The sequence below is a fragment of the Microtus ochrogaster genome, unplaced genomic scaffold, assembly GCF_000317375.1.
Source record: "Microtus ochrogaster isolate Prairie Vole_2 unplaced genomic scaffold, MicOch1.0 UNK630, whole genome shotgun sequence".
Classification (NCBI taxonomy): Eukaryota; Metazoa; Chordata; class Mammalia; order Rodentia; family Cricetidae; genus Microtus; species Microtus ochrogaster.
This window is the reverse complement of record NW_004949728.1, coordinates 1-9,681: the sequence shown is the minus strand read 5'-3', so window position 1 is coordinate 9,681 and position 9,681 is coordinate 1. Positions and strand designations below refer to the sequence as shown.

Here is a 9,681-nt window from a genome sequence, read left to right as displayed (position 1 = left end):
AATTTCAGGTATTGACGCACTTGTCCAGAGTCTGCAGAGTTATTACGATCTTGGGCCGGTGAGTGGCAACTGGAGTTAGTCTCTACGCTCACACTGCGACTGACTCATCCTGTTTCCTGGACAGTCATTGCTGAGTTTCGCCCGGCATTCCTCGCGACCGACACTCTGGGGTTTGAGTCCCAACTTTCCCATCCCAATTTGCGAGCATTCCCCACCACCGGGTCGCGCCATCCCGGGAACCGTCCGAAGGTGGCAGCAGCGGCCCCGCAGTCCTCCACGGTCGGGCTGGCGCTGTGCAGGTCGCCGGCTGACCGCGTCCTGGGCTAGGCGACGAGCAGGCCGGGAGAGGCAGAGGCCACACCCCGCGGCCCAGGCTCTTCCAGCCGGTGAATCATCGCCTGCAGCAGCGGCTCCCGCAATCCGCTGCAGCGCCCCGGGCCCGGCCGCACCCCAGCCGAGTGCAGCGCCCAGCGTCTCCGCGACCCCTCTCCCTGTGCAGTGAGCCAGCCCGATCGGTACCATGGCGGGCATCGCAATCAAACTAGCCAAGGACCGCGAGGCGGCCGAGGGGCTGGGATCGCACGAGAGAGCCGTCAAGTACCTCAACCAGGACTACGAGACGCTGCGGAACGAATGCCTGGAGGCCGGGGCGCTCTTCCAGGATCCTTCCTTCCCCGCCCTGCCGTCCTCTCTGGGATACAAGGAGTTGGGGCCCTACTCCAGCAAAACTCGGGGCATCGAATGGAAGCGGCCCACGGTAGGAAGCACCCGGAGACCGGGTGGGGCAGGGAAGGGCTGCAGTGGAAGGCTACAAGCCAAGACCCGAGGCTCCCGGGCTCGGTAGTGCTAGCTTGGTTGTGCTCCGCGATTGCTGCTAAGGGGACTGCAGATGCAGGCTGTGGCCCACCCAGTAGACCTGCCCCCAGATAGCCCAGAGCGCTTGGCAGGACAGGACCCCACATCCCAGTAGCGGGCACGCCCAGGAGGCCGCCTTTGTCTTCACAAAGCCTCGGGGACACGGGGACACTGGGGTGAAACTTTTATTGCACTCTAGTGTTAAGATGGAGGGAGGGGACATGGGTCTGCTGTGCGGGTCAGTATCCGAGTAGGGTAGAAGACTTCCGACTGCTTTGGGAAGGAAAGGGTGGGCACAGCCTGGCGCTGGCTTACATAGGTGGTCACAAGTACCTGTGATGGTTGGTTTTATCCAGCTTGGATCTTGTTTATTTCTCAAAGTGTAGCTAGCGTACCCCTCCCTGCTCCCCAGTATTTCCCCAGGTAACTTAACAAAGAATTGAAAGGCTTATGGAGCCTGTTATTCATTATTTCGCTAGCTCAGAGTCCTCACCTGGGAACCTCTGTCCCACTCCCAAATGTTCTTAGGCCAACCCTCAGGATCTCTGCCCTTATGCCCTCCCAGTTCCCGGGTGGTTTCAATCTCCAGTGGAATTCCGCCTGGCTGGCCTTGACTTTCCGGGGAACCTAGAGGAAATCTAGACTCCTGTTAGAACTGGGCATTCGTGCCCTGCTCCCATACTCTTGATCCTCCCAGGCCACTTTAGTTATCCTGAATCCAGTTCAGGATCTAGAGAGTACCCTAGAGCAGCTGGGTGCTCTGCGAGCCCTGGGTTCTACCCAAAACACCACATAAAACCAGGTGCATAGTAATGTATAATCTATAATCTATAGAGTATAGTCTATAATCCCAGAATTTAGGAGGTGGGGACAGGAGGATCAGTTAAAGCGGGGGGGGGGGGGACCACTGAGGTGGCTCCTTGAGTAAGTTGCTAAGCTTAACAACCTTCGCTCTATCCCAGAACCCATGTGGAAAGAGAGAATTGACTCCCAAAAATTGTCCTCTGACCTCCACATGTACACTGTGGCACACGTGCGGACTCTTGCAAGCATGTACACACACAAAATAAATAGATTAATAATAATAATAACAATAATAACAACAACAAAAGAAGGTCAAAGCAAGCCTTGGCTATATAGCGCATTTGAGGCCAGCCTGGACCACATGAGAACTTGGCTCAAATTAAAAAAAATAAATGAAAAGGAAAACCAGAAAGTCTCTGTGGAGCAGGACAGCGAGCACCTGGGTGCACTGGGTGAGTCATTGGTCCTCTGCTCCTCACCGCAGCCAGGCCGGGTGGTACACACCTCGGCCCCAGCTTTGGTTGCTTAGTAAGTCCCAGGCCAATCTGGACTACAAAGTAAGACTGTATCAAACGAAAAGATAAGAATGAAGCAAGCTAAGTTTCTCTAGTCCCTCTCTTGTCCTGCACACTGGGTGCAGCTCCCAGAGACACCCAGTTCTTTTCCCTTGCCCTACTCACCTGCCAGGCAGCTCTCCCCTCGACCTCCGAATCTAGTTCATTTACATTCTTTGGGGCTTTGTCACCTGTCTCCTCCCCAGAGTCTTTCCTGATCACTCTCAGCAGACTTCCCCGCCCTGCTGTTCTCTGCCCTATGCTAACTTCTGCCCTAGCATTTCTCCCATGAACCAGTGCGGTCCCATGTGTTTTCTTGTTCTGCCGAGCTGGTGTGTTGTTTGCCCTGTGCTCTCGGGGTCTCAGAGAACTGTTCCTCCTCAATATTCACACATGCATTCATTCCTCAGCATTTATAAAGTGCTGCTCTAGGCCAGGCATTGAGACATCCATGACAATCACAACAAAACAAACCAACAAAACAAAGTCACTGAGTATTTGGAAAATGAATGAAGGAACGAATGTACAATCTTTGTGAGCCTTGAATGACATCCCGGCTGGGGAGATGACTCACAAGCAGGAGAAAATGTGACTTACTTTTGTGTACTGTTTTACAACTTACTTTCTATCCAAGTTTCATTTCTGTGGCTACGATAAACCACCCTGGCCAGAAGCAATTGAAGGCATGAAAGAATTTTTTCAGCTTACAGTTCCAGGTTACAGCACAACACTGAGGGAAAGTCAGAGCAGGAACTCAAGCAGCTAGTCACATGACACCCGCAGTCCAGAGCAGAGATGATCGAATGCTACATGGCAGTTGCTTTTGTCTGCCCTATCCAGGCTCCCCTGCCTAGGGAATGGTGCCACCCACAATGGGCTGGGTCTTCCGACGTCAATTAGCAATCCAGATAATCCCTCACAGACAGAACAACAGGCCAACCAGATCTGAATAATTCTTTAATACAACTATTTTCTCCATGACTCTAGGCTGAGGCAAGCTGACATTTACACACACACACACACACACACACACACACACACACACACACCCCTTCTTTCACCCTTCCATTCAGACAATGAACACTTACTGAACACCTGTTATATTCCAGGCACAGGCTACTTAGCATCTATTTCTGAAGCCCACAAAGGTTCTCTCAACAGGTGATAGAGATCTAGGGCCATTTCAGGGACTCTGCCTGGGCAGGCCACACACCACATAGCCATTCTATAGTTGGGGAAACTAAAGCTTGGGCATGTCAGACTTCTTCAGAACAAAACAGGAGTGGAGCCAGGCCTGTCTTTGCAGACCTTGGTGGAGTCAGGCCATGGTACAAAAAAAAAGTGACCCCTGGGTTCATTAGTCAGTTATCGGAGACTGGAAAAGAGCAATGTCACTGGATGGTGTGGATGGGGTGGGGGAGGGTGGGGGCGGGCAGGCAGGCTGGAGACCCTGGAGTAGGAGGGATGGAAGTGAAGTGTGTGTTTCACTCATTTAAGAAGGATGTCTAAATGACAGGAAGAGGAGAGGGAGAGAAGGGAGGGAAGGAGAGAGAGAGAGAGAGAGGAGAGCACGTGCACACTAACACCTATGGCTTGATTTGAGAGACTGGGCAGCTGTAGGCAAGTTGAGTTTGTTCAAGGTTGAGTCATGACAGAGGAAGGGGTTAAAGATGACTTCCAGAGAAAGAATGAAATAGCCTTGAGGAAGAGACAGCAGGGCTGGGCAAGGGAGCTGGTTAGCCATCCTGGGGGCGGGGGCGGGTGCTGCTAACTCTTCCTGAGGGGATGTCATAACACTGGCAAGAGAGAGCTCCACTACAAGAGGGATGAGGTAGAGCATGACCATGGCCACACTGAGGCCACAGATAGGAGTGGTACTGCATCACCCAAGGCTAGCACATCAGGTCCTCTATAGAGTTGTCATTTATAGAGTCCATGGCAAAGCCATTAATGTTCATCTGCCCTGACCCTGAGAACAGTTTCTATGGGTGGTACATTTGTCTTCAAGCCCATTTTACAGATGCAGATCGAGCTTCAGGGTGTTCAGTAACCCACCCGCCTCCTAGGACCTATGCATTAAGAGGCACTGCCAAGATTCTCACTACCTTGTCAGAATCCAAGGCCCGCACCCGCTCCTTTCTTCTACTGCTACGTGGCTACACCCGTGTTTAATTTCAGGCTCCACAGGCTGTAGGCAGGGCTGTTTTCTCAAGTGTCTCTGGGCTGTGAAGTCTGAACTTGGGCTTCTCTGGAGACCCTGAGGCAGTTCCTGAAGTGTAATGGTAGCCCCTTCCGGAGGTGAGAGCTTGGTCCCTGATTGATCAGTGTGATTAAGTAGCTCCTGGAACTGAGCCCCGTCTGTGCTACCCCCAGGATAAGTGCTTGCCTGGCAGGCCTTAGGGAAAGCTGGCTTCCCTGCCTGGACAAAAGTGCATTCTTGCTATCCCTTCCTTCGCCAGGCAGACTGGTGGGGAAGCGGGAAGGGAGCATGCTCGCTGGTGTGCTGCTGGAGGCTGCCAGGATGGCCCCATGTGAGACCCAGCTCTCACCCAGGGAAGACTCCTTGAGACAGCAGCATGCCCAAGGGGCAAGGCCACTCTATGCAGATGTGGCACTCCTACAAACCAACATCTCTGAGTCAAAAGCTGCTCAGATTTGGGCCCTGACTTCCTTTGTGGCTTTTGGGTGGAGCGCTTCGAAATCCGGAAACACATCCAGGGGGCTGCTGAGCCCTTCCACCGTGGCTTCCATCGGGCTGTTGGGAACAGCCACGGCAGAGGCACAGGATGGAGAGGCTTAGCATTAGGAGTTCAAATCCCAGTGATTTCTACTCCTGGGGAGGCAAGGAGCTTTGAACAATCACCTTACTTCCTGAGCTGCTCCCCACGTGTAAGAGGAGCTACATCTCCCTGAGTTTCCCCAAAGGGCTGTAAGAGATAAGGCTCCAAGCAGTGAGCACAGCGGGTACAGAGTGCATGAATTCTTCTAGTTCTGGGGCCAACTCAGAAGGGCTGGATCCAGTCCCCTAACCCAAAGAAGCACGTGTTTTAGAAAGATGGAGGAGGACCCGTGAACACCACCACACAGCACAGGTTTAGGTTCCCAAAGGCTTTGGGAAGGAACTCAAAGGGAAGAGTGGAGCTAAATGAGGAGGAAAGGCTTCATGCCGGAGGAGAGGGATGGGAGACTTGAAAGATGAACGGTTTGGGAAAATGTAGGCAAAAGAGGAATGCCTTGCAAGCCCAACCACTGGCATGCAGGCCCAGAAGAGAAGGTGCCAGAATGGTGGGCAGCGGGGCACTTAGCATGGAGGGTCTCAAAGCCTGGCAGAGGAAGCTGGATGTACTCCCTGCCCTTGGTAAACAGCATAAAGGAGCCGACTGCAGGTGATTTGAAATGTGTGGGGTCTGATGACTTCCTGGAAGCCCCCCTCCCCGCCCCACCCTGTTAGGGCCAATGGAGCAAGGTCACATGACTAGCACGGAGATCTGACTGTGGAACTCTCCTCAGAGCTGAGTAGCACGAGGAGGAGGGGCTGGACTCACAAGCTCCTGCCGGCTATGTTGACCTTACTCTGTGGGTTTGTTTCTAGGAGATCTGCTCTGACCCCCAGTTCATTGTTGGAGGAGCCACCCGCACAGATATCTGCCAAGGAGCCTTGGGTAAGTCGAGGGGTCTGGGGCAACCTGTGCCATGTCAGCTGCAAGTTCCACGGCTTCTGTTCTCGAGCCCTGTGGTGACTTCCATTCCCAGAAGTTCCCTGAACATCCTGTCTCCTGGGGATGTCCCCCAGCCAGCCACGACACTAAGGTGGAAGTTCTGTGAGGTCCAAAACAGGTCCCCAAGAGGGGGCAGTGACACAGTGTGAAGGAGGGGAACCTCTGCTGAGAGGAAGGGGAAGCCCTTACTGGGAGGAAGTGGAAAGCGCCAGGACCAGCTCAGCCCTGCAGGCAGCTGGCTCCCTGTGGCTCACCAGGAGTAAGCTGTGAGGATTGTGCATACTCACACAACTGTAATACTCATGGATTCAAACTAACCCGGGTGTCAATCAAGATTGAGAGGACTATGTTTGAGAATCCCAGCTCCAGAGTCCCTAGCCTCGTTCTGAAACTTCCCGGGCTTCAGTGAAGTCTCAGCCTTGAGAATCCACCCTCAGTTTTTCCTATACATAACAAACATGGGCCTATAATTATTGGAGCAGATTACTTGCTCTGATAAGCTGGAAACCTGCTGTCCACCTCAACCAGCTTCCTAACAAGCCCATGGTAGCAAAACTAGCCAGCCAGAATTCACCCCCTTCCTGTGCCCGCTTCACAAGGGTTCTGATCTCTTAATGATGGCAGCCACTATTTCCTAAGCCAGTCACTAAGCCGTGCTTGTCCACGCTCCAAGATACCCCTGGTCACTCTGAGTTTACAGAGGAGTGGGCTAAAACCAAACTGTAGCCAGAGAAGAGGCCTGGTGTACAGACATTTGGTCTGACCCCAGCATTAGAGTGTTAAGTGCCGAGGTGATCTCCCTACAAAGAAGCCTGCCAACATGTCACCCTGTGGGGGACATCATGACCTGTGCAAATCCTAAAAACAGGGCAACCTCAAGGGAAAACAGGATCCAGACCTGTTGGAACACAACCATGCTAAGTGTGGATTCCTAAGATGCCAGAGAGTTTTCTCACCTGCAGGAAACAGGCCTCCCTTCTCTGCCCTCCCTTCCCAGGAATTAGCAGACTGGTATCCCAGGTTACCTAAGGTGTTCAGTGAGGCCAGCTACTGGCTCGAGAAAGTGGAGGTGGTAAGGGCTGGGTGTTGATTAAGGTTATGACCAAGCTTGAAGTTTTTGAAGGATCTGGAAAAATCCAGCAGCTACTGAACCCTACTCGCAGCCTAAACAGCTGCTTCAGAACTCTGAAAACATCTGAAGGGCCACGCTACACATTACAAGCACCCGAGTTAAGTCCCATTTCAATTCCACCAAGTTTTGGTTTGGGAGGGGGCCATACGGTTAAATTCCTGGGGGGAAATTGCTTGTTCTAAGTCCAGAACCAAATGAAAAAGAGAAATATAAACCTTCCTAAACTTTCTTGGCAATTGATCTAATGTTTAAGGTCTCTGAAGTGCGCAGACTAGCCATTTTATTTTCTCTTGGCTTTTATTCTGGAAGATTCTAATGAGATTGTGGGTCATGAAATGTAGTCTACTGAACTCTCGCCCTTACTTCGGCTTCTGGGCATGAGGTCCTGAAGGGGTGGTAACAGCCCCAAGTCCCAAAAGGCTCAGGAATGACAGAACAGGGCTGTGGCAGAAACACAGGCTCAGGAATGAATGTCAGGAGTTGGGGGGCCTCGGCCCAGGCATCACTGGGGACCTCAATTTTCCCAAACTGCAGAGGGAAGCAAGTTAAATAAGATGGCATCAGAACCCACGGATAGGTGGCATTCAGCCCTCTAAAGCTGTTCTTGCCGTGGGCTGGAACAATGGTAGAACGCTTGACCAGTTGGCAGGAATGAGGTCCTAGGTTCAATCCCTGTGGCAGCAACGAGTCAATCAATAAAATCAAGCCCTTCCCGGTTCATGGCTAGCTGTCCCCCATTCCTGGGTCTGGTATGTGAGCAGTAAGGCTCATCCCCTGAGAAACAGTGGGTAACTCAGACAGCATTGTCTTTTTGTTCGGTTTGATCTCATTATTATATGCAACCATCCCAAGTCCCACATAGATACATTTTTTAAGATTTATTCATTTATTGTATGTATATGAGTACTCTATCTGCATGTATGACTTTATGCTGAAGAGGGCATCAGATTCCACTAGAGATGGTTGTGAGCCACCATGTGGTTGCTGGAAATTGAACTCAGGACCTCTGGAAGAGCAGCCAGTGCTTTTAACTGCTGAGCCCAAGTACGTATTTTTTTACACTCACCGCGCAGATATGCAAACTGAAACACAGACAGGAGGGTGCTTATAAGGCTGTGCTCTAATCATTGCCTGAGCCCTAGCCTGATGCAGGTCCTGCACTCACTTTATGACCCCACCCGGGGTCTGAACCCATGGTGCTGAGCTGGGCAAGGAGTTCATTTTCTCCACTTGTGCCTCCTACCCCAAATGCATTCGGTGACCCAGTGAGCCTGCGTAAATGGCTCTCTTAGACTTGTACACGTCCCCGGCGTCCGTCTACGACCTTTGCTGTGCTGCCCTGAAGTGCTTTATTCATGATCTCACCCGCTTTCTTAGAAGGCTCGACTTCCAGCCGTCCCTCAAATGGTTCAAACCGTGTGTGTGCGCACGCACAAGCACGTGTGTGGGAGCATGTTTGCCTGCACTGAGAGGCTCCCTCCATGAGCCACCTGTACAGCAGAAGGCGGCTGGACCAGGCATGGACTCAGCAGAAAAATTCTACCCTTCCTCAAGGAAGGTTGGAAATAAAAGACCAAGCCTCAGCCAGACTGGCCCAGAGAGAGGCCAGAGGCTCTGTGACTGCTGATGGTGACCGAGCCTTTGCCCAGCAGGCCTCTGGCATCCAGTCCAGAGTGGAAGGTTCTCCCTGCTGTCCCAGCTGTTCAAACCACAGACCTGTGCTCACTGGGCCATTGAAGTGAGTCAATTTGCCTCCACCATCATCTGGTTCCCAGAAGAGCCACCAGGAAGTGTGCCCTTCCCTACAGCCTCCTGGTGTTTCCCTCATCAGAGAGGCAGAGGGAGCAGCTGGGTGGGAAATACTTTCAAATATTTTAAACAACTAAAAATGAAAGGTTTTAAGTCAGGAAATAAACCATTAAAGAAAATATCTCTGTATTAGCCCAGAATTGCCTGGAACTCACAATGGAGCTCGGGCAGGTCACCGACTGGAGACTAAATGCTGGGTTCGTTGTCCACTTGGTACATTGTAGAACAAAAGGAGGACGAATCCGCTTGTCCCAACAAAGTAGCCAACACCCATTTCCTAGCTATTGTCTTTTTAAAAAATTGCACATGTCATCATTATTATTATCATTGTTGTTCTGTGTTTGAGATAGTGTCTTGCTGGGTATCCCAGACTGGCCTTAAACTTGAAGCAATCCTCCTGTCTCAGCCTCCTGAGAGCTGTGATTACAAATGTGCCCCAGTTTTATACTCCAGATGTTGGGATTATAAATTGTGCCACCATGCCTGGGTTTCTTACTTATTTATTTGCTTTAAAGGGTTTTGCTATGTAGCTGAGGCCTAGAATTCATATTTATCTCATCCTCAAACTCACAATGCTCTTGCTCTCAGTCTTCTGAGTGTTGAGATTACAGCAGTACCATCATGCCTGGCTTAAAATGTTAAATTTTTAATTTCTTTCACTTTTATATGTATGGGGTTTTGCCCCCACCCCCATGTGTGTGTGTGCATGTGCATGTGTGTGTGTGTACCTTGTTTGTGCAGTGCCCAAGAAGGCCAGGGAAGGTATTGGAGTTACATGGCTGTGAGCCACCATGTAGATGCTGCACTT

General features: G+C 51.4%; 1 protein-coding gene across 1 annotated transcript; it reads left to right on the top strand.

Moving 5' to 3' along the window:
- The first annotated feature begins 336 nt into the window (after nt 1-336).
- Nucleotides 337-6,236, top strand: LOC101980431 (calpain-2 catalytic subunit-like). Its single transcript, XM_026778531.1, has 2 exons — nt 337-757; nt 5,806-6,236. The coding sequence occupies exons 1-2, from the start codon at nt 521-523 to the stop codon at nt 6,079-6,081; spliced, it is 513 nt and encodes a 170-aa protein (XP_026634332.1). The 5' UTR covers nt 337-520; the 3' UTR covers nt 6,082-6,236.
- Nucleotides 6,237-9,681: the final 3,445 nt, after the last annotated feature.

Excerpts from the sequence above, each read along its gene's own strand:
- LOC101980431 (XM_026778531.1), top strand. The coding sequence starts at position 521 with ATGGCGGGCATCGCAATCAAACTAGCCAAGGACCGCGAGGCGGCCGAG. Across the intron at positions 758-5,805 it reads TCGAATGGAAGCGGCCCACG|GAGATCTGCTCTGACCCCCA; the intron begins GTAGGAAGCACC and ends GTTTGTTTCTAG.